At 41.1% G+C, this 25,146-nt stretch overlaps 1 protein-coding gene across 2 annotated transcripts in view; it reads left to right on the top strand.

The window, feature by feature from the left end:
• Nucleotides 1-25,146, top strand: part of UNC5D (unc-5 netrin receptor D) — a 387,521-nt gene that overhangs the window by 170,696 nt on the left and 191,679 nt on the right. For both annotated transcript variants that reach the window (XM_048512818.1, XM_048512817.1), the window contains exon 2: nt 18,703-18,921. In XM_048512818.1, coding sequence (XP_048368775.1) covers nt 18,703-18,921 — 219 coding nt within the window. The remainder of the gene's footprint in view (nt 1-18,702; nt 18,922-25,146) is intronic.

The following is a 25,146-nucleotide window of genomic DNA, read 5'->3' as shown; positions in this document are numbered from 1 at the left end:
TACACAGAAACCACCTTCCATAGCTGCCATTTCCTTCAGGGGGAACTGAGCTCTGTAATTTGGAGATCATTTGTGGTTGCTGGAGAACTTGAAACCACACTTGAAAGTTAATAACCCAGATTTAAATAGAAGTTCTTAGTCCCCGGGTATCTGATTGTAGTTGAGGAGGCTGAAAATGGGATACCCCTGTGAGGATGAGGCACCTAACCAGGATTCAGAGATCAAAAGTTGTGATCCAACCCTGTTCTTTTGGTGCATTCTGAACACACTATTCTGAACACACCATTGGACAGTATAGTGTATGTTTTTCCAAAAGTGAGTGCAGTTGAGGGGGGTGGGGTAGAGAACAAAATACTTCTCACTCGGTAACGGTAAAAGAATTGGATGGCTCTTTGCCACAGTAAAATATCTCTTGGTTTAAATGGAAAATGAAACCCACACATGGGTTGCTGTTTCAAGTTTCTGCACACACAAAAATTGTCAGAGAAAAGTGGTCTAAAATCGATGAGGTAGCACTGAGCAGTCTTTCATTGTCTGGGTTGCTAGTCTCTTACAATGACATCTGAAGCAGAGTTACACCTTTCCAAGGCCATTGAAGTCAATGGGCTTAGAAGGGTGTAATTCTTTTTAGGACAACATGGTTATTCTGGCAAAAAGAAACTGGAGTTTGGGGCTGTTAAAATTAATTCCGTTATTTTTCCCCTGATACACATTTGATGATGATAGCAGTGCATGCTTTCTTCTTGCTTGCCTTTTTCTTCTTTTTGTTTGTTTGAGGAAAAAAGGACTGTCTGTAATTTGGTGTGATTTATTGCTAAGGCCAGTAAAATCCTTCTGCAAATATGGTATAGAGCATAGGTGTCAACCTTGCGGCCCTCCAGATGTTATGGACTACAGTTCCCATCATCCCCTGCCAGAATTATGCTGGCAGGGGATGATGGGAACTGGAGTCCATAACATCTGGAGGGGCACAAGGTTGATACCTGTGGTATAGAGTGTCAGGATAGGACTGGGGATAGCTGAGTTCAAATCTCTGCTTTACCTCAAGGAGCACTGGATGACAAATTGCACCCCCATCTCTTTCTTACCTTATCCTACTTTACAAGATTGTTGTGCAGATAAAACAGGGGAGGGAGAACTGTGTAGTCTGCCCCATGCTTGTTGGACAAAGTCCAGGACATAAGTGTGGCCTTATTGCATAATTTACCTCAGACTTTTGTAGAAAGAAGACTTCTATGAGGCCTACAAACTGTTTTACTCCCTAAGCTTAAGCTTAGGATCATGACAGATGTGTAGAAGCAATGGGGAGTTAACTGGATGTTTTATATAGCAGTATGTTATAATTCCTGTGACAGATGTGTACCACCCAAAATGCTTGAGAAATGTTTGGAAAATGGGACAGGAACCTATATTTCAATGGCATGATTTAGCATTTGTAATGCGACACACATCAGCATCCCCTTGACACCATTGAGATGTTGCCTGTGAGTTTCACTGTCACATAGAGAGATGTATTAACATTCCCCTCCCCCTCTCTTTAATGCCTTGACATTGAACAGTTGTTTCCCCACACTTGCAATGACATTATTTTGCTACATCCTGATCTCGGAAAGTCATCTCTGTTTCAATAGCACAGACATCTCTTTTGTTTTCTTTTTCCCCCTCCCCCCCGTTGACATTGTCTTACCATATCACACTTGTAAGGATATTATCTTGGCAACCCAATTATGACTGTGAGCTCCATTGAAATAAAACACGAACGCTATTGTCTCAGAAATCTTGGGGCAGAGAGAGTGGCAAGTCCAGAAAGGCTGACTTCTGCCTTCAGAGCAGTTGGGAACATTGCAGCCACCTCTCCGTCTCTCATGCATGAATTAACCCACTTTGTTTTCTTTGACTTGTCATGTTGAGGCCAGTTGTGCATGTAAGGAACAGCGAGCTCTCAAGGCCTGTCAATGAGCTATGATATATTGGCCAACTGACAATGCATAACCACTTTGGAACACCTCGTTGCTTCAACTGTAAAGTGTTTTTTTTTTCCTGGAATGATCAGACTTCAGTAACATCTGCATTCATTATGCTTGCGATGTTGTCTTTGTGATAAGGCATGTGGCAGGGGAAGAAGCGAAGGACCAGATTGGTTTGGGCACATTGCCAAATAATTGCTTGGGGTTACGCTAAAGGCTCATACTTCACCTGCTTTCTCTGCCTCCTAAAGTGGTCCACAGGGTCAGTGTGGCCAGGCATGAAAGGCCTACAACGTGGTACAGGGCCTATTGCTGACCAAAGATGCTTGTTTTCAACCACACACAACAGGGAAATGGGACATTGTAATGTAGCTGAGATGATAATTTCTGGCATGTAGATAACCTGGTAAGAGAGCCACTTGGGAGGCAGTGGGACATATATCTCCTGTGTGAGAGTTGTGTTCTGTGCACTTCAGGTGGTTTTCAGTGGGTGTCCCAAGGCCTATGAAAAAGGAGCAGCTGTGGCGTAGGAGGTCAAGAGCTTGTGTATCTAATCTGGAGGAACCGGGTTTGATTCTCCGCTCTTTCACCTGAGCTGTGGAGGCTTATCTGGGGAATTCAGATTAGTCTGTACACTCCCACACATGCCAGCTGGGTGACCTTGGGCTAGTCACAGCTTCTCGGAGCTCTCTCAGCCCCACCTACCTCACAGGGTGTTTGTTTTGAGGGCGGAAGGGCAAGGAGATTGTAAGCCCCTTTGAGTCTCCTACAGGAGAGAAAGGGGGGATATAAATCCAAACTCCTCCTCCTCCTCCTCCTCCTCCTCCTCCTCTTCTTCTTCTTCTTCTATGTGAAAATCTCCTGCTTGGAAAGATATTGAAGGGACTAGAACTGTGATTCTGTTTGGCACTGTTTAGCTCTGCTAGCATTCACTCTATTGATGCAGGGTAGAGTGATGTATATTTGTATGGATATGGGTGTTCGTGTGTGTGAATGGGAGACAAATATGGGAAGGACAATGAGCCGAAGAACCACACTTTCCATCCATTCCGTAAAAGAAAATGAACCTGCCCTGCTCATACACTCTTCCCCCTCCACCTTATATTCACCCTTCATCCTTCTCCTTTCCTTACATGGGACAAAGCAAACATTGCCAGACTGGGCTTGGACAAATCAGAACCAGTGTCAAGCAGTCCAAGGAGGAAATCACCTGAGCAAAGACTTGCTTATGTCACATCAAGACATGATTTGGCGTTGTATCCGAATGGGCAGTGAGAGATCAAATCCCATTTGTACTGGTTCTAAAACATTTATTCAGATTCTGAAAAGGGCTCCCTAGAATTGTCTGTTCTCATGCTGTTCTTAAGAGTCCAATTTTGTATAAGTGAAGGTCTTTTGGGGAGGAGTTCTTTTGTTGCAAGAAATTCAGGTATCTGTGGTTGGCAACTTTTAAACTGGTCTCCATAACCATGCCTTTAACAATGGCTTGATGTGCTGAAACCAGCAGGTGAAGCCTGGTTGCTTCCACATAGAGGTTTTTTTCTTTGCTTTACAGTGATCTGATACACCATGAGAGTAGGTTGGTGAACATTCTGTTGTACTGTACCCCCTGCCCCCCTCCTCCCTGTGGGATCCACACCTGTTGATGTGGCTTTGATCAATGAGGGATACGTTTGAGGTTCAAGGCAGAGGTTGGATTTAGAGTCTGGGAGAGAACATAGAGGTAGAAATGGACTTCCAGTTGGGAAACCTGTCAATTACTTCTTGTTCTGCCCACTGAACAAGGCCAGACCTGTTTCCAGCAGCAATACAAGTAAAAACAAACAAACCTAAACTTCATGAGTGGGTAGAGCTTCCTTTGCTTGGTTGTGCAGTTTCAATCTTATGCGCTAGTAGTACTAAACTAATGAAATACACTGATGGAGCACACCAGCTTGCTTTGGGGAAAAAATGAACTCATGCACAGAAGTTATTTGGATCCCACCTTTTCAAGGTATAGAATAAGTCACTTTCAAAAAAATGCAATTCTCTGTTCCTCTCTAAGCTGCAAAAGAAATCAGCATGCATGTTTCGTTGCTGACCACTCTTGCTGTTTCCTTTATTGTCAATCTTTGCTAAATACCATGTCCCTGTTGGTTTTAGTAAATCCGTGTATTAAAGGTACAAAGGTATTAGGGATTTATGCGGACAATAAATCCCCGACTCTCATCAACATCTTAAGTAATTTCAAAAAGAAATCCTCATGCAGCAAAAAAAAAAAAGCAGAGGGGGACGGGGGGAAGGTCTCCTGATTAAGAGCATGTAGACAAGGCCCATCTGGTTGTTTTCCCATCTGAATAATGAATGTGGGTTTTGTGCTAATACCCTTTCCTTGCGTGAATCTCTTACACATCCTACAGCAAATGAACCTTGGTGGCCCTTGTTTTTCGCTCGGCTTTTATGTTGCTGTCATCCACTCATGCCTCATAAACATTGAGTGTAAGAATGAAGCCAGAAGCCTTTTTGAGTTGTGCAGCAATGGGGAGAGAATGCAGGTAGAGAGGAACGAGCTGGAAGATTATGACTGTATAGAGGCGTTCTTTGAAATTAGGGCTCGCTGCTCTTTTTCCTCCTACATCTCCGGGCTGACTTCCTCTCGCCTTGGCAACCTGTTTGACAGATGCGCTAATCAGCTAATCAAACATGATTCAGTGCCTTTCCTCCCACGTCAGGTGGGATGTCTTGGGAGACACATACACATACTGTTGAAAGCATACCATGGAAGAAAAATCAGTTTTTTTAAACTGCCCCGGGCAGGAAGGGAGTGACTAATGACAGAGGTCTGCCAATCAATGCTCTCTATGTCCAATTCTGCCTCAAATAGGAAAAAAACACACAAGGGGGTGAATCTTAAAGAAAAGGCATAGACATGTTCAGAATGGTGCTTCCCGGTGCACTCAAGATATGCACATTTGTACATTCTTAATTAATGAAGACAAGACTAAAGTCCAGTGCACCTATACACGGTAATGTGAAAAATACACATGAAATACTGCATGGATGTACCAGTAGAGTGTGTTCAGATACCCCCCGCCATCCAGAGCAGTGGTTCTGATCCTATTATCTTCTCCCCACACCCTGTCTGCAATTGTCATCTTCAGTGCCATTCAGTTTGATCCTGTATGACCCAGAAAAAAGGACAAAGGGAAGGGACCCAGTAGTAGAACATATGATTTATCTGCATCAGCTCCCAAGTTCAAATGGTTTCAGGTAGCAGGTGTTCAGAAAGACTTTTCTCTGCCTGAGACACTGGAGAGTTACAGCCAGTCAAAATAAGTGACCCTGATCTAGATATATCTGTGTTCTAACATGTATCTGCAGGAGTTTAAGTGTCTAACCAAGACAACCCTCTGTACCGGGCATACAGGTAATGCCTTCTGGGTAGTACCTTCCCCCTTTCCCCACAATATACTCCCATTGATTGATTGATTGATTGATTGATTGATTGATTGATTGATTGATTGATTGATATCTGTTCTCTCATATATTGGCTGTCTCCTGGTTTCAGCCCCAGCCCCAACTCTGAAATTTGTTGGGGTGGGCCCTATGCATGTTGGGTGATTATTTTTCTTTAGGGGGTTCGGTTAGGGCAGGGGTCTGCAACCTGCAGCTCTCCAGTTGTTCATGGACTACATGCTGGCAGGGGCTGATGGAAATTGTAGTCCATGAACATCTGGAGAGCTGCAGCTTGCAGACCCCTAGGTTAGGGTAAGGGGGTGGGTATGGTTTTTTAAAGGAGATTTTAGGATGGTTTTATATGATTGCATTTATATGGCATTTTTATGATTATACTCTGCCCAGGGACTTTGATGATAGATGGGTAATAAATATATAGAAAATAGAAAAAGGAAGAAACAGAAAATAGAGGAAGGAAGGGAGGGAGGGTCACATTTACACTCTAAAGCCAGCTCCAGATCTTCGGGAGTCCCAGACAAAGGAGCTTGCAACCTTCCACCCCATTAGCCTGATTCCACTCATACATACCTCACACTCAGCAGAGGTAGTTACTGCTCCACAGTCTTATCACTGCAGCCTGTTTTTTCATTGCTGTTTGCCTCATCCCCAGAGAAATTTCTGGAGATCTCCCTCTGTCTCTCCAGAGCTCCATAGCAGCATCTTTTATTCTCTCAGTGAGACCAGAAATCAATGCTGTGCCATTCCTGGTAGAAGCGAGGTAATGAGCTTAGCTTGTTCTGTGGTGAATCTCTGGTCTTCATCATGAGCCCTGTCCCAATGTTTTCAACTGTTAGATGTTAAAGCACAAAACCTATTTCCTTACTAATAAGTAGCATATCCGGTGTCTGCCAGAATAGAACTATTTTTTTTATTTCCATGATGAACCTCTGTAACACCCTTACCACCAACATCACCACTGCATCGCAGAATAATTGAATTAATTATGCTGAGTTCTTAAACTAGGACTGAACGCCTCTACCAGTCATGGATCAGCATTGATCTCTGGTCTCACTGAGAGAATAAAAGATGCTGCTATGTTACTGCAAGCTCTGGAGAGACAGAGGGAGATATCTAGAAATTTCTCTGGGGATGAGGCACACAGCCATGAAAAAAAAAACAGGCCACAGTGATAAGACTGTGGAGCAGTAACCACCTCGGCTGATTGAGAGGTATGTATGAGTGGGATCAGGCCAATCGGGTAGAAGGCTGCAGACTTCTTTGTCTGGGACTCCCAAAGATCTGGAGCTGGCTTTGGAGTGTAAATATGTCCTTCCTTCCTTCCTTCCTTCCTTCCTTCCTTCCTTCCTTCCTTCCTTCCTTCCTTCCTTCCTTCCTTCCTTCCTTCCTTCCTTCCTTCCTTCCTTCCTTCCTTCCTTCCTTCCTTCCTTCCTTCCTTCCTTCCTTCCTTCCTTCCTTCCTTCCTTCCTTCCTTCCTTCCTTCCTTCCTTCCTTCCTTCCTTCCTCCCTCTATTTTCTATATATTTATTACCCACCTATAATCAATGCCCTTGGATGGAGTATAATCTTAAAAATACCATAAAATACAACCATATAAAACCATCCTAAAATCTCCTTTAAAAAACCATGCCCACCCCCGTAACCCTAACCAAACCGGAGTTCAGATCCCTGCTCAGCCACAAATTTATCTTGGGCCAGTTATTCTCTCTCTCTGATTTCTCAGAGTTAATATTGAATTATACAAATGCTTACTGAGATTTTAGAAGTCTGACAGGAGAGTTCAAAATATTCTGGCACTTCATCTCAAGATCAACCAGTTGCTCGTGGGATATGACCAACATCTATATTTATTTCTTGTTCACCAGGAAAGTATGACAGCTGCTATAGCTGGTTTGTCAGGGCATGAAGGAAGCCCGCAGAGACAAATATTTCTGACATATACCATTCTCAAAGACAACCAAGTGCCCCTCCCCAGTAAATTTCTTTCCATCATTTACCTTTAAACCCCCCATGATTTTCAATGAGCCAGGTATAAATCTTAAAAACAAGACTCTCTGCTCAGTAATTCCCGACATTTACTAGCACATCTGAAGAACTGCCAACTACCTTCAATAATTTATCGTGTAATTGCTGTCATTTACTGTAAACACTGCATTTTCTGGGACAGGCTGAGAAATACTTAGAATTGTGAAAGAATGAATGGACTTGCAGACCTTTCCTTACACTCATTATGATTTTATTTAACGACATCAAAGGAATTCACATATCACAAATATGATATGGTTTGGGAAAAATTGACCTATTTTGATTTGGGTATCTTCTTTGACCTTGTTTTTCTCCCATTACCCCCACTTGTTATTGTTTCCCCCTCAAAGTTCATTGCTGAATGATACTTGATAACTGAATGATCCTGGAAAGAAGATGACACCCCAAAATGATTGGGGGCAGAGGTTGATTGAGCAACCTTTGTCTGGGCCATTAAGCAGGCAACAAATTGTCCTTTAAATCCCAATTATCTCATTCATTAGTGCTTCACAAGTGGTGCTTAAAATAGGAGCAAGTTCGAATTTCTCATCCCTGCCTTTTCAGTGTGAACATCTCCTTTTCTGAATCTCTTTTGTGCAAATTAAACATATGATTTGTTACTTTCCTGCCATTTCTGTTTCTTCCTGTTTCCCATTCCCATTTTTTTCTTCCTCATAAAGCTGTTCTAACGTTGCAGAATGATTTCTGCATTGGTAAACCAGGTTTGCCCTGACCTGAAAGGTCTAAGTTTGCCTCATCTGGTCAGATCTTAGAAGCTAAGTAGGGTTGCTACTGGTCAGTTCTTGGATAGGAAACCACCAAGGAATATCAGTCACTGTGTGGAGGAAGGCAGTGGCAAGCCACCTCTGTTAGCTTCTGACGTTGAAAACCCTACTGGGTTACCAAGTCAGCTGTGATTTGTTGGCCCTTTGTTCACAAATCAGAAGTATACCTTGCCAGTTACAAGGAATTGCAGGAAAGGAGAACAATGTGTAAATTGTCCCTTCGAATCTCGTTCTACTTAGGTTCTCAGGTGCTTAGAGAGGGTCCCGCTCCCTCACCCCCCACACTTTCCTGACACTCAGCTGTCTCACTATCCTGAGCCTTCTGGAGCATCTTCATCTCCTTAGTGTTTTTTGATTAACTTACAGTCTTGTTGTGGAGTTGTCCAAGTATGTGGTAATCTTCACATTGGCTTCATGAAGCGTATTTGTTCAGTGTTTGTGATTATATCAAGGCCCGTTCTTTTACTATTAGGAGTGATATGCATATAAATCACATTCATTATGAATCTTTATACAGTGCATTCTAAAATCATATAAAATATGTCCTCGGTATCAACAAACTTTACAAAGCAAATGTCCAAAACCAGAGAAATATGAACAATGAAATAAGAATTATTTGCTCAACCCTAAATTTGTTTAATGCATAGAAAGTTATTTCTGACAGATTGTGTCCTTTAAATTTTGACCCCTTCAGGCAGACCTGCTTTAGAAATAAAACATAGAGACATGAGGAGCTGTGAATCATTTGCTTGAGTGGGAAAATCTCATCCCTTTCCTAGTCCCCACTTTTTTTCTTCTGTCCTTGTCCAGTTTTCCCCTTCTCTCTTTCCACCGCTGCCACTGCTTCGTCCTCCTTCCCCTTTCTCTCTGTTCCTGCACATTTCCCCAATCTTTCTAGAGACTAATAATGGCGCCAAAATGGTGGACAAGAGCTTGCAATACTACATTGTTTGATCACATTTTCTCCCTTTAAGTTGTGAGATTGGTTCAACTGCTCTGTTTTATTTATTTTTCAACGAAGGTATGTTCTTGTTTATTGTTTTTAATCACAAAAGGTATGTTTGGCACCTGGTCCTTCCCACCTCCAGAAATCCCACATTTCTCCAAACAAGATTTCTTTGAAAGGAAGATATTAGTTTAAAATCCTTTTTCAGGCCATCTCTTTGCAGCCTCCTAAGGCATTTTTTAAAAATAATATGCTGTTTGTTTTTATAGGGTTGTATAAATTGTAAAAAGCCACTACATCACAGTCCATAAAGTGGTACAGTTTGGAATATAGCAGTTTGCTAATTGCATCTACTACAGCACAGCTAATGCCATTTATGCATGGGGTAGAAAATGTTGACAGAGAGAAATTTTTCTCTCTTTCTCACAATACTAGAACCAGGGGGCATTCATTGAAAATGCTGGGGGGAAGAATTAGGACTAATAGAAGGAAACACTTCTTCACGCAACGTGTGATTGGTGTTTGGAATATGCTGCCACAGGAGGTGGTGATGGCCACTAACCTTTATAGCTTTAAAAGGGGCTTGGACAGATTTATGGAGGAGAAGTCGATTTATGGCTACCAATCTTGATCCTCTTTGATCTGAGATTGCAAATGCCTTAACAGACCAGGTGATTGGGAGCAACAGCCGCAGAAGGCCATTGCGTTCACATCCTACATGTGAGCTCCCAAAGGCACCTGGTGGGCCACTGCGAGTAGCAGAGAGCTGGACTAGATGGACTTTGGTCTGATCCAGCTGGCTTGTTCTTATGTTCTTATGTTCTTATTTCCATATGAATGTTTTTAATTCATTTTTTTAAAAAAAAATAAGAAATCTGATCTTAGTTTAGTGTTCAGTCCTTAGAGCACAGGTGTCAAATTTGTGGCCTTCCAGATGTTATGGACTACAGTTTCCAACATCCCCTGCTGGCATGATGCTGGCAGGGGATGATGGGAACTGTAGTCCACAACATCTGGAGGGCCGCGAGTTTGACACCTATGCCTTAGAGGTAAAAAGACTGGCCAAAATTACATATTTCAGAGCTTCTTTCAAAGGGGCCTGCAGAATTTTTGGACCAGTCTATTTTCTTGAGAATTTCATGTTTTTTTTAATCTGTTGTTTCTCTTCTCTGACTATAGAATTTAAAACATCATCGTCAACAACAGTGTCATAATACTTTATATTTAGAATAACATCACTGTTTTCCTCTTTTGTTTTTGTATTATTGCCATAAAAAGAATTGAGGGCCCTGTAAAGGACATTAAATACAAGCACATTCTGAAAGGTAATTTCATGAGAATGAAGGAAAGGAAACAACTGACAGAAAAGCTGTGTTTGATAGCTAGTTGTTCCGTCATTTGCTTCAACATTAACTTTTTTTTGGTATAACTATGAATGGCCTTAATCTTCGAAACTGACAGGTCTAAATGAAAAGCTATAATATTGTGTAAGCAGAAGCCTTTCAAAGCCCTCCTTGGTACCAGCCTACATTGCCAAACACTAAGAAATAAATATATTAAATAAATAATGTCAAAGTTGTTTGATTTGGTCCAGAGGCTGCTCTGGTGATATCAGTCAGACAGTGGCTTTATTTCATTTGAGCTATTGTTATGCATCCATTCAGTTCATGAACAGACTGTCAAAAATAATGTTAGGGAACAGATGTTTTCCAATTATGTGTGTGTGAGAGTAACTATGTATAACTTCAGGGACCGGGGCACTCTCAAGGTGGTGGTTGGTGGTGGGGTAATCGAGGCTTAGAAAAATTATAATGAATATTAGTGAATAAATACTGTCATCATAATAGAACTGGGGAACATGCAATTAAATTGCTGTGCAGTTATGTTCAGAATAGAGAAAGGCGTGTTGATTTGGACTTGTACTGTTCAGTGATAAAGCCTCTGTCTTCTGTCAGGTTCATTGTTCCTTCCTGAAAAGCAGAACAAATGATAGGGAAAATATGATGGAAAATGTGCTGGATTTGATAACTGAATTGGACTTGCTGGAGGGGGTTCATTTGACACAGAATTTATATCCCAGGGAAAAATTTACAGTCTTGATCATGCTTTGTAACCAAACCTGTTCAATTTTTTGTCTCACCCGAGGAGCCCAGTACGAAACTTGAGGCTCACCTCTCCATCATTGTACCCTCGTAACAACTCTATGAAAAAGCTAGTGAGTGTGATCAGAAAGTGTCACAGTTTGAGTGGGAATTTGAACCCAAGACCCCCAATCATGAATTGCTGCTCTAACCATTGGACCTTTCTGGCTCATCACAATACTTTTAATTTGCATAATGCTTTCAAAGCACTTCATTAATATTATGTTTGAAACAACCCTAAAAGATAGATCTGTAGCTATCCCCATCCTAGGGCCTGGGTGCTTGAGGCAGTGTGGCTTGCCTATGACATCTTGTAAGTTCCTGTAATGATTAGAATCCTGATTTTGATAGCCTTACATGCATTCAGCCTCTTCCAGGCTCACCTCCTCATAGAACTTTTTCATGTCTGTTTTTTCTAGCCTAAGTTCTCCCTACTGACCATCCTTTTGTTAGTGTGGTGGGACAGTGACAAATAGCAGACTATTGGAAACAGTTTCCAGTTCAGACCACTGGAAAATGTGTGTGTGTGTTCTTCTAGCTTTTTAGGAAGTTCAACACATACTTCTAATAAAATCAAATGGCTTTGTAAGTGTTGTTCTACTCTTGGTCTGCAAATTATTGCAATGGCTGAATGTTTGCCTAGTCAAAATATGTGGATCTGAAGCACTTGGAGAATCTGGGAAGGGACAATACATGAATCTGGTACAGCTTCCGGTTCTGTTGCAAAGTAATGTTTCCAAAAGAAACCCTTGTTAGTTAACTTAAGTGATCATAAACCGTGCCTTTGCTGTAGTAGCGTCCACAATTTTGGACTTCTGCTTTGGGAGATCAGCCTTATACCACTGAGAGCCAGAAGAGTGAATTTGGGCAGAATTTCATACTAACAGGTCAAATATTGGCATTAGCTTTTCAAGTGAAAATCATGGTCTCCAGTTGTAAGGCTACTGATTGGATGTAAATGGCTGTAAGAGAGGGTAGTGCTGGTTCTGTGACCAGCCTTTCTGTAGGCATGGTATAAGTATTCCTCCAGCCAGAGAAAAATTTGGAACTGTCAAACACACACACACACACACACACACACACACACACACACACACACACACACACACACACACACACACACACACACACACACACACACACCTGCCTCATATTGAGTCCAATCATTGATCTCTCAAAACCAGCATTGTCTAATCTTATTGGCAGAAGCTCTTGAGGGTCCCAGGTTGAGCTATTTGTGTTACCAACGACGTGATCCTTCCAAAAGAATTTGCCAGGGATTGGACCTTGGAGCTCCCTGTAGCAAAGTAGATTCTCTTCCGCAGACCCACAGTCCCTACCCTACAACTGAGTCACAGCCACAGTCACTTTTATGATCAAGATGAGCATTATGAGCTGTGGAAGCTTGCATTAAGATTACAGAGCAGCTTTGTCCTGGCCTGCTTAGTCTGAACCCTTTTATCCACTCCCTGAAATGAAATGTAGAAGTTAAATAAATTATCTGAATTTCAATTCAGTTGAGACCCTGCTTTTCTGTACTTAACGTAATGGTGATGAATCTATCCTGATGAAGATGAAAAAATGCTTTTGTTGAGAAGAAATACTTAGCACCATGGGTGAATTGGAGTGCCTGCTTTCCAATTCTGTGATTATTACTTTTTTTAAGGCATATTTTTCCCCCTGCCTTCACCCATGCACGATTGAACTGTGCAAGTATAAGCAAGAATGTACAACTTAGAAGTCGCTCAAGGCGCTGATGGAAGGATGGCATTCTATTCTTGCAGAAAATCTTTTTAATGCCTTTTGTTCCTTATAATGCATGGATTTAATAAAGCCTACAGGGATGTGATATTTATTGTTGGTTGGCATGTCATAAATGGGCAAACTGCATCATTTTAACAATATATTAAGGAGCGTGTGAGTGCAATTTAAATCATGCAAAAAGTCCCCACAGGTCCCTCTTAAAATATATGCAAGTGTTTACATTAAAACTGACTTGTGAGGTTTAAGAGAGTACAGCCAACTATGTTTTCCTAACAGTGATTTACTAGTGATCCAATAGGTCAAACTAGATATGGCAGTAGCAATCCCTAGTTTCTTTTCTCATGCCTCCCCTGTTCATGTGTAAAGAGGAAGTGGGGGATAAGTTAACAGTGAAATGAGCACATCTGTAGGACTGTTAAAACTTTTTCCCTGCCCTGCCTCACTTCCTATGATTTGTTGCTCTAGCACTTGTCTTCCTTTCCATCTCGAGGACTGGAAATAAGCCAAGGCCAGTGGACCGAATGAAGGCAAGGTACAAGAGGAATAAGTATTCAGCACCTCTCTCACCTGTATTATGTACTGCAAAATACTTTTTCAATCCACACTTTATATTTGAACTGGCAGCTGCAGTAGACCTCTTCACAGAGTCCCCTTCTGCACATGCAGAATAATGCACTTTCAATCCCATCTTCTTCAACAATGGTTTTACCAGAGTAGATTTTGCTATTTCAGCACCTTTGGTAAAATCCAAGCTGCAAAGTGCTTGCTTGAAAGAATTAGATTGAAAGATGTACGTGTCTGCATGTCTTGAAGAGCTGCCAGAGTGAAGTTGCTAGTGGGAGAGGTGTAGTGGTTAAGAGCAGTGAACTCTTATCTAAAGACACTCTCCCTCCAGCTGTCCGGGCCCTGCGGGACTTTGGTGAATTCCGCAGGGGCTGTAAGACTGAGTTGTTCCGCCAGGCTTTTGGAGTGTCCAGTCGCTGAGAGTGCCCCCCTTTTATTCCTCCAGTTCGGAGTTCCCATGATCATCTATGGGACCCACTTTTTGTTTTGCTTCCCCCCTCTGGGAGGGTTTTAATTGGGGTATTGCGGGACATCATCTTTGTTAATTTTATTGCTGTGTTTTAATCTAATTTTAATGGGGTTGTTTATATGGGTTATTGTACACTGTGTAGAGGAAGTTATGTTGTACACTGCTCAGAGCCCTCTGGGGGTAGAGCGGTATAAAAAACCCATGAATAAATAAATGAAAGAAAGAGAAAGAAAGAAAGAGAAAGAAAGAAAGAAAGAAAGAAAGAGAAAGAAAGAAAGAAAGAAAGAAAGAAAAAAAGAAAAAAAGAAAGAAAGAAAGAAAGAAAGAAAGAAAGAAAGAAAGAAAGAAAGAAAGAAAGAAAGAAAGAAAGAAAGAAAGAAAGAACGAACCGGGTTTGATTCCCCATTCTTCCATATGAAACCAATGAGGCTAGTCACAGTTCTCCACTGCTCCACAGGAAGCCCCCTTGGGCTAGTCTCAGTTCTGTCAGAGCTCTTCAAGGAGAGAAGGTGAGTGTTGGGAAAGGAGGCACCTCCATGGGCAGCGGCCACTCTGGGGCCGCTCACACCTCAGCATGTGAATGGCCCTGGGACTCCCCAGGGCTCCACATGCCGGTGGGATGCTCTGCCCCTGCCCGTGCGGAATCCACCATTGTTACTTATGAATTGTACTTGTTATCAGAGAAGCTGAACTTTTGAGTGTTATTATTTAAAAGGGTCATTGTATCTGGGATTTTGTGTTATGTTATGGAAGTATAATTACTTTTAAGTTCAAGCCTTGAATATATTTGTAAATTGGAGACAATTTGATTTACATATTGTTTTATTATATCAGTACATTAGTGCTTGTAGCCTTTGGTGCCGAGTGGTTTATGTAGAAGCCTCCAGATGATGACTGGAGATCTCCTGGAATTAAAAGTGGTTTCCAAGATCACTTCTTTGGAGAAAATGGCTTCTCCAGAAGGTATATCCCTTCTTGAGAAGTTCTCCTCAGTTTTGTGTTTCTGTGGTGCCCAGTTAGGTTCAGGTCCATGGAGCATGTGGAAAAGAGGCTTCAGTCCTTGTTCCCCATCCCCCACAAACATTTTTTTTCCAACCTTGGAAGTGCTATTTGAGGAAACCCATGTTTCCCAACAGACCAAACTCTCCCCCCCCTGAAGAAGTGGATGTGAGAACATTTGCTTTAGTTTGTTTATGCTAGGTGTTCTCTGGGAGCAGGCATTAATATGGGAGAGATTGTGTTGTAAATGACGCACAATAAAATAGAACCCTTTTGCGTTTAGATAGGAACCATTTAGGGGAAAACAGGTGTAAATGCTCATTTATTTGTAGCTTGGCCATTTTCAGGTTTAACTCCTCACATGTTTGTTGGATAAAACAGTACCTGGATGCTGATGAATGAGCTAGCTGGCTTTTGACGACTCATAGTGTTGCAAATTGTTGTAAAGTAGCCATAAAGTGTACTGTTGGAAAATTATAGAAACATGCAGCATGTAATGCAAATATATCATACCCAGTACGCAAATTAAGCGGAGGCAATGGCAGTCAAAATATTTAGTGCCTTTAAATGCATTTAGTTAGCCTTGAACTGTCCATTTTTCTGATATAAAACAAAGCTACTGCCAAGAAGCTTCTAGGCAGTTCTAATTATTTATAAGGCTCCTAGTACATGCTCTCCTTCCATCATAATTACTGTCCCATGTGGGCCAATTCCTTGTGGATCTTTCAGCACTGTTGTTGGTTTATACTATTTTACTCTAATCTCCTTTCTTCATGGTCTGCATTGTTTTGGTTCCCTTTCCTCCTGTCAGTCATGGTCTATTTTCCCTTCTTCCTTGTCTTGATTCCCCCAGAGGCTTCTGTGCATTCCTGCTGAGTTGTTTCCAGCAGGACAGAAGCATCAGCAACTGCTTCCTTTTTTGTTTAGTCACCTCTGTTTTCCCAAGTTGCAATCTGATAATGGTACCAGCAAGGTGTTCTATGTTTAGAATTCCCCCAAACCCCCTGAAGGACAAAATCCAACAGAAATTATGGTCAACAGAGCTGACCCAACTGTTCAGCTTTGTCTGGATGTTAGTCCAGGGTTGGAGAGCTGTACATAACATATCTAGGTATCAAAGAGAGAATTTTCCCGTATCAAAAATCTATACCTCATGTCTCTTTATCAAGGATTTCTTAAGTCAAGTTTTTGTTCTCTGTCACACTGCCTATGCTTTCCTGCAAGTTTCACTCTCTTCCTTATAATTCCCCTCCTGCTATTCATTGCAACTATTTTTAATTTTCCTGCATTAATCAGTTCCCCAGGATGGCTGTAGCCATTCTGAGTTATGAGTCTCATTACTAAATTGTTAAATAAAAGGCCTATGGGAGGTGACAACTTTTCTTGGAACCACTAGTTGGTTTTACTGTTGCGTTTATGGTAGCTACAACATTTAGCAAGCCATGGGTCAGCACTGTGACTTTTCCTTCCCCACCTGTCAGAAGAGTCCAGGAGAGGACAGAAAAAATAAAATACATCTTGGCATGAAGTAGTGGTCCTCCCTAGCCACCAACAAGGGATGGAGGTAGGGTTCCCAGATCCAGGTTGGAAAACTTATGGAGGTTTGGGGATGGAGCCAGGGAAGGACAGGAACCTCAGTGGGGTATAATACCATAGAGTCCACTCCCCAAAGTATCTGTTTTTTTCCTGGGGAATTGATCTCTGTAGTCTGGAGATGAGCTGTAATTCTCAGTTCCCAGTTCTATCTTGGAGACTGGCATCCCTAGCATGAAGCCATATATCTAGAACTTTCCCCATGCTTTCAAATTTACATAACATTGCAGAAAAAAATACTTCTTGACTCTGAGGTTGTCTTGTGGGCAACCAAAACAGCAATACTTTAATTAGTGGCTAGGAAGTTACACTGGATCAGGAAGTGGTCAAGGCTCTTAAACATTAGGGCAATTGGTCCCCGACTTGAAACAGCTGCTACTAAAGAAATGGAAAAGCTCTAAGGTAACAGGCCTCCTTGAACTGTAGACCTCATGCTAGGGATGACAGAATGTGGCTCATGTTATCTATGTGATTGAGATGTGTCCCCAATTCAATGTAACTGCTTAAAACAACAAATCAGTGCTGCTAGAAACATATTTGTAATCAGCCTGCTAAATGTAACCACTGCTGTCTGTGCATTCTTTATGGCTTCACATGTTTTGTAGACAACTAGACTTCCCCCAGTACCTCTGTCCCATGAAAAAAGAATTACATCTGTTATCTCATGGGGCAGGAAGCCACCTGGCTCTCTCTTGCTAACTGCTGCTGACCTTGAGGCACCTTGGCTCAAAAAAACTCTTGGGAAAATGGGAGGGAGGCTCTAAGTGGGTGATAAAGGGGACTGTGAATGCTCTTTGCCAAGTATGGTGCTTCAATATGTTTTCAATAAATGCTACTGGTCAGTACTTCAGAGTATGTTTTTTGGCTTAATGTTCTAAGACCAAACAGGTGGCAGCTACTGCTGAGGCCACTTTTTAAAAATCTTTACAGCTAACCTGAGCTCCACTGGCCACTTAGAAGCCCTGCCGGGCAAAAACTCACTTGATCCTCCCACTTTCTAAAAACACTCGGTGTGAGGAAAGGTGTCAGTGGATGCTGTGATTCCCATTGGCACCACATTGGGGGGGCCCTGCTCTACAGAATCATCTACCCTCTGACACCTGACATAGAATGCCATGGTCATACACCAAAACTTTCTATTCTTAAGCTTTTATAAAGTGCATCTCATGAAAATAATTGCTGAACATTTTTTGAGGATGCAAGGAGAGAGAGGGCCTCCTGGAGCCATTTCTTACTGTTTGCTGCTTTGAAAATGCTGTCCATCATGTGGTGGTGCTGAAAGAGAGAAAGGCTTGGGAGTTTATTGGGAAAACTTGGGGTAATCAAAATGGGCTTCTTGCTTTGTTAAAGTGTGAGAAGCAGTGGAACAGTCTGCAAGGGACTGACCGAAACAGTGGTATTATTTGGGATAAAGCAGTTTCATATATTCATAATTCCCAAAAATGAATGTGGTTTCTGAAGCATCCAGTTAGCCACATGGGAAACAGGTTGCTGGATTAGATGAACCTTTGTTCTAATCTGGCAGGGGTCTTATGATGTTAATGGGTTTTGGAAAGGGGGGAAAAGAGAGAGGGATTAAATGAGTCTGTTAAGGGATGAAGATTGTAACTTTTGCAGGACCATCCTAAGCAGAGTGTACCTTTGTTAAGTCTGCCGAAGTCCATGGGCTTAGAATGATGTAAGGATGACACTGTAAGTGTCTTTATGTAAGATTATGGCAAAAAAGTTGGAAATTTACTCATTTCTCTTCGACAATTACTTAAGTATCACCCAGCAAAATGGCCATGGGGTTGAATAGCCTTCTCTTTATATATTGATATTATATTACTAAAACTCAAAATAGCCTAGCATGGTGGAGCTTTCAGCTTCATGTGAATCCTATTGATTGCAAACAGCATTAGATAAAAAACTTGGCCTGAACTGAGAACTTCTGATAATTCGTCTGGGTTGATGGGAGACTGCATCATGTAACCTGTCCTCTCTTCTGCATTTTCAGGAAACGACAATAGTGAAACCCTTCCCGAGTCTATCCCATCTGCTCCTGGGACGCTGCCCCACTTTATGCAAGAGCCGGATGATGCATACATAATTAAAAGCAATCCTATTGTGTTGCGCTGCAGAGCTGTGCCAGCCATGCAAATCTTTTTCAAGTGCAATGGGGAATGGGTCCACCAGAATGAGCATGTCTCAGAAGAAAGCATGGATGAAAGTACAGGTGAGAAAGAGGGATGCTTGAGTGTTCACAAAGCATTTTCTGTTCTCAAACACATCACTTGTGGTGGCTTAAGTATAGGAGGGGCAAAGAGAACTAGAAAAAATGTTTCACGTTGGGTGGATGGATGAAGCTCTCAGTATGTTTTTTGTGGGGAGGGGGGGTTGACTAAGGATTAAATGAATATGTGAAATGGACAAGAACATATAGTTGATCCTGAGTGAGATTTAATCGTGTTGTACCTTAAAGATCAACAAGTTTTGGGGGTACAAGCTTTCAACAGTCTAAGCTCCTTTTGTCAATATTGGATGAAGACAATATTAACTCTCGACAGCGTATACCTCAGCAGCCTTGATGGTCTGTAAGGCCCTAGTGAATTCAAGTCTTGCTGTCCCATTTCAGAGCTACCCTCCTGAAACTAGTGGATCCAGGATTCAAATCCTCTTCAGTTGTTCTTTGCAGGCAGAATGGATGTTGGTCATGGAGCAAACTTGTGGTGTCAAGCTGTGCTGTTAAGTTATCCATCATTTTTTGAATATATGTGTACAGAGCAGGGGTTTCCAACCTAGTTGAATTGTCCCTTTTCTTTGAGGAAGAGATGCTGCTCAGTTTTAGTTTTGTTAAGAAAGGTGAAGATTTGCTCCCTGAATATGTTGATGGCCAGGCTGAGGGTGCTCAGCAATGACAGGCATAACCCAGCAGGAACTCAGCAATTTGCTAGTCAGTTAGCTGGTCAGAACCATATAATTATCTTGACTTCTGGATGAGAATATGGCACTGGGTGGCTGTGCATGGCTTTGCTCTAGTTTTGCCAGGCACCAAAGCTCAAGTATGCTGTTCTGAAAAGTGCTGCATAAGCCTCTCCAGATGAAGGAGAGAGCCAGAGAAGATGCATGTACTCCTGACGTGATCTTCCCTAGGTAGGATTGTGTACTTACCATAGTGGTCCACTGGAATTGAGAAGCTGGAGTTAGCAGTACCACCATCATCTCCAACTAAAATACTCCCAGAGGAGAAGCCATCAGAGTGAGGTAGCTGTTTTAAGGCAAAAAAAGATTCCAAACTTATTCTCCTTTCAGTTGGCGGGCTGCCAAAACAAAACCGGAAAACAAACAGTCTTTGAAATATGTTAGAAACCAGAGAGAGGGAGGAATTTGATCCCTGTATTAAACTACTGAAACTCAGGGAAATGGTGGCAACAGCAACATATAGTAGGCAATAGCAACTACTAGAAAGAGCTCTATGTCTCTTGAGATGACCCCAAGGGAGATGGCTGCAAATATTAAGAATATATCTGCCAGTATACTGAATCTTATGGCAGAAATAAACTCTCTGAAAGACTCTGTTAATAACAACATTCTCATGATTACCTCTAAACTTATAGAGGGTTTTAAAGAAATGAAAGTTGAATTCAAAAAATAGCACAAATGGAAGAGAAGGTGGAAAAGGCCAAAGAGGAACTGAAAACCTTAAAACAAGATGTGGACTTCGTACGATCAGAGGCTAAAATACATGATCAAACCATTCTAACTGGAGTACCAAGTTAAATAAAAGGCCTTGAGAATTAGGAAGTACCAGAGAATTCAAATCCAGCAAAAGAGGAGTTGAACAATTACCTATGTCCTGGCCAATCTTTTGAAGATCAAAGAAGAAGAAATGGTGTCAAAGATTTAAAAATGTATATACAATCACATAAAAAAACCACCAAAAGTGAAAGGACTATATAGGGACATTGTGATCTACTTTTACTCTAAAGAAATGGCAGATCAAATCTTGGAAATAGGAAATCAACAATCAAGATAGAAGACATGGATGTTGTGATGAGGGAGATTCCTTTAAGAGTCTTACAGAAAAGGAAAGAATGTGCATTTTTGGTGGACATTTTAAGAAGAAACCAGATATAAAATTGGAATTGTAAATTTAGATATATGGTTAAGAGAAGAGGGATAAGGGAGGGAAGAGGTAATTTGTGTTAAAAATCTTTGACTAAGGGAAATTAGGTTAGGAGAATAAGATTGTCTTTTTTTTTCTTTTTGTTTCAAATTGCCTCAAATTACAAGTTGATATTAGGAACGGTTTAGGAAAAAAGAGAACCCTATGTTGGGCTTGAGATTAAATAAACAATTTAAAAAAAAATTATGGATAAGATTGACAGCAGGGTTGGGGCTGAAAGTCAATTAGTTATATGTCGTTTATGCTGTTTATGTAATATAAACCTTTGTTGCACAAGTTGAATCGGGTGGATGGCTCACCTCTGCTTTTGTCCCTTTTATGTTTTGTTGTAGTTGTAAAAAATACAAATAAACACATACACACACACACACACACAAAATAAACATACCATTATCTTGTAGGACAGGAGGTGGAAATGTGTGTGTGTGTGTGTGTGTGTGTGTGTGTGTGTGTGTGTATGCGCATATATATCTCAAAATACTATACCAGAAGTCATAGCAGTGTATAAAATTCCACTGTCAAAAAATTTTCCTATCTTCCTCCAGTTTTCTTTCTGGTAACTAAATTTGGGTATTTCTCAAAGACAATAAGGTAACTTTGAACAGTAAAATATTCTAAAGGTACCGTGCCTTTGTTTGAAATGGGAAATAATCTAACTGGAATCATTTTGCACTTATTTCCGAAAGGCACATTTGATAATTTTAAAACGTATTTGATTTTTTGCTGACTAATTAATTAGTAGCTGACTCCACCCATTCATTATTAGTTCCCTGTCCTTTATTCAAGAACTTCCTATCAAGTTCAGACATGATTAATTTTCAAATTATCTCAGGTGTCACCTTTTGCATCATTGTCTGGAGCTTTGCTGGAGAAAATCTCCACAAGCCTCTCTCTCCCCCATGTCTCTCAGGTGAGTTTACACATTTACTCCACCAACCCCAGTGACTTGCCTCATATCTCTTTCATGTCTGCATTTGGCAGCTAATGAAGTTAAATGGGAGGACTCTGTTTTGCAATAATGCCATATCTACAAAGTGAGGGATCGGGAAGATGTTGAGAAATGATCAGCAGATTTTATCGGACTTCCAGCCCATTCTATTTCCTATCTTGTTTAGGAACATCTTGATACACGTTGCAGACCAATTTAATGGTTGTGCTGCCTTGTAATTTCACAACTCTCTTTTGATATAATTTCCCCTTCCACCTTAACTTCCCAAATTGCTAGGCAACTGGGTGTCTTGGATATAATGAGGTGGAGGAATATCCTCTCACAGAACAAAAATTCCCATGTAATGGAGAATGGCGATTGGAGCCGAGGAGAAAGAAGATGCAATTAGAAATTGTCACATATTCTAAAGAGGTGTTGAAAATAATCTATTCATATGTAACACATTCTGAAAAGATTACCCGCCCAAGACATTTTCTATGTGTTGTTCCTGATTATTATTTCTTTTGCATTTGAGTTTGTGAAAATAATTTATATGCATAACTTTTACTTCCTAAAACATTTCTGTGTCAATTCAGAAGGAAATGTCTTCCTCCCCCCACCCCCACCTCCATCCACCCCCACCCCGGTATGGCTAATGAAGGTCTATTTTTGTGCATGCGTGATGTATTTATTTTGAACTAATAGCAGAATGTGCTAAGACAGAACCATCTAATTGGGACTGTTAGCAGTAATTATTGGATAATTGGTGTTGGACATGAAACCAGTCACTCTCCAGCCTACTTAATCTACCTCATATGTTAGGCTTTTTTTTCAGTTCAAAAACAAAATGTAGCAATTGCACATGCGTGGTTAACTCATACCATTCAACATTCATGTTCTAGTCTCAATGGTTTTAGACACTTTTTCAATGACATTCACATTCTCCCCACCTACTCCAAGTAGCAATTACATAATTTCTAACCATTTTATAATAATTTCATTTAAAAAACCCAGGGTTTTGTGAGGACGTTATGAGGGCAAGAACTATATACACTGTTCTGAGCTCCTTTATAGGAAAGGTGGGATGAAATGTGATTAGGGTAGAGGTGATAGAACACCTGTGTCCAAAATCTAAATTGGAAGATCCAAGAAGTTTTAGAATTGGATGCAGACTCCAGAAGTTGTAGCTTGAAATGCAAAACGAACACATTGCATGACAATTAAAGGAAGGCACTCCTTCCTTTTCAAGTGCCACAGAGAGATTGTTGATTTTTAAAGAACATTGATATGCCACTTCTCTTTAGAACTGTTCAAGACAGGTTAGCCTCCTTGGGTCACCAAGCCCACCCAGGTGAGCAGATTTGTGGTCAAAGGCTCCTGTAAAACTGATTAAACCAAAAACAATAAAATGTGAGGCAATATAGAAGAGAAAATTGAGACTTCAAAGAGACCAGTGGTCTATGTATTGTTGAAGGCTTTCCCAACTGGAATCGTTTGGCAGTTGTGGGTTTTCTAGGCTGTAATGTCATGGTTTGATTGTTATCCTCCCCCCCCTCAGTGGTCCTTCTCCCCCCTCTTGCAATGTTGCCAAAGACTAAAAGGCAAGTAGTGGCAAAGGTACTATGCCCTCACATAATACTGCAGCTTCTTTAGCATCTATGTTATTAGAGGTCACAGCAAGTCTGAGGAATAGAGCCCCTCCCTAGAAATAGTTGCTGACCAGCCTGAGATCTGAAAAGTCCAGGGGTGGGGGCTTCTTAAGTCACAGTTTTAAGCACTGTTCCAACTGTTTTATTTCCTCTCTATAGCTCTGCCACTGCGTAGGAGTGGGGTAAGCACTGCAGAGGAAAAAATCCCCACTTCTGGTATTATTCTTGCTGAGCAGCAATGACTTTGAAAGCTCAGAGTAAATTTTCCGTTACTGGCATGGTGCTATCCTGCCATTCCCCTTCCACTGCAACCCACTTATCTGCCAATTTAGTTTGGTTCCATCACCTTATATTTACATTTATGGCACGATTTCAAGTGCCAAAGACTGCTCAGATCCAGCTGTCATTTTGAAAAGAGCTAGGAAAACTACAGAGAGCTAGCATGGCGTAGTGGTTAAGGTGTTGGACTATGATCTGGGAAACCCAGGTTTGAATCCCCGCATGTGCCATGGAAACTTTATGGGTGACCTTGGGCCAGTCACATACTCTCAGCCTTTACCCTGGCTAGTATTTGGATGGGAGACCTTCAAGGAATACCAGGAATGGAGGCAGGCAGTGGCAAACCATCTCCAGACATCTCTTGCCTTGAAAACCACATGGGGTAGTCATAGGTCAGCTGTGGCTTGATGACAAAAAAGGAAGGAAAATGCAAAACATATGTGTAGTGGAATACACCCTTTGAAACATGAACCAATGGAACCAATTGACAGGTGGTGCACGAAGTTTGAGCCTTGCTCTGTCACACAAACCCCCAGCTCTATATATATAGAGCTGGGGGTTTGTATATATAATATATATATAATTTAAACTGACATTTGGGTTTCACTATGGACAGAATAATAACTGTACCTAAAAATAACAGCAGTGCCTACTGCAATATGGTAATGTTGCAAAGAGAGCTGAGGGTATAAAATGAAGAACAGTTTTATGGACCTCTTGGGCTGTGTCAGAACAAGTATTTGAATATACAGATAATAAATAACATAAATGCAGTCATTTCTACAGGAATTTCTGTGCTGAATACTTCTATGTAGCCTAGCATTTCAATCCATGCAAGACTTTATTCCCAGGTATCTATATAGAAAACAACTGTGCAACGTCCTGAATTTATCTATTTCTGTTTCTGACAATGATGGTAATAATGATTAATAAACATATTGAAGGAAACAGATATTTGTATTTGTTGAGTTGTCACAGTATCCCACCACCTGCTGCTGCTTCTTCTTTTTTTTAAAAAAAATCAGAATACTCTTTAATTTTGTCGCTAGGATGGAGATACAAAAGACATTTTAGTTTCAATTAATCATCAGCTTCCCCCATACACAAACAGGAGAATAATGTTCTGCTTTTTAATTATCCACATTGAAATTACCAGTACAGGCATGGCAGCCTACAGGCATCTAAGCTTCAGAACAGATTAATTCACTTACTCCAGCAATTGATGCTGTGTAGTCTCTCTGGTGTTCCAGCTTGATATTCTGTTGTAATTTTTTATTGAGATATAGACTGGACAAAGAAATCTGCTTGACAAGAGGCAAGATAAGGACATTCCTCCTTATCTTGACACTGGCAGGTTTGGCGTGTGTCTGCAGGCAAGAGTAATTGAATTTTGCCAGTCTCGAATTTTCTAGTACATAA

This window comes from Sphaerodactylus townsendi, linkage group LG12 (genome assembly GCF_021028975.2).
Source record: "Sphaerodactylus townsendi isolate TG3544 linkage group LG12, MPM_Stown_v2.3, whole genome shotgun sequence".
NCBI lineage: Eukaryota > Metazoa > Chordata > Lepidosauria > Squamata > Sphaerodactylidae > Sphaerodactylus > Sphaerodactylus townsendi.
This window is presented reverse-complemented; position numbering and strand designations above follow the sequence as displayed.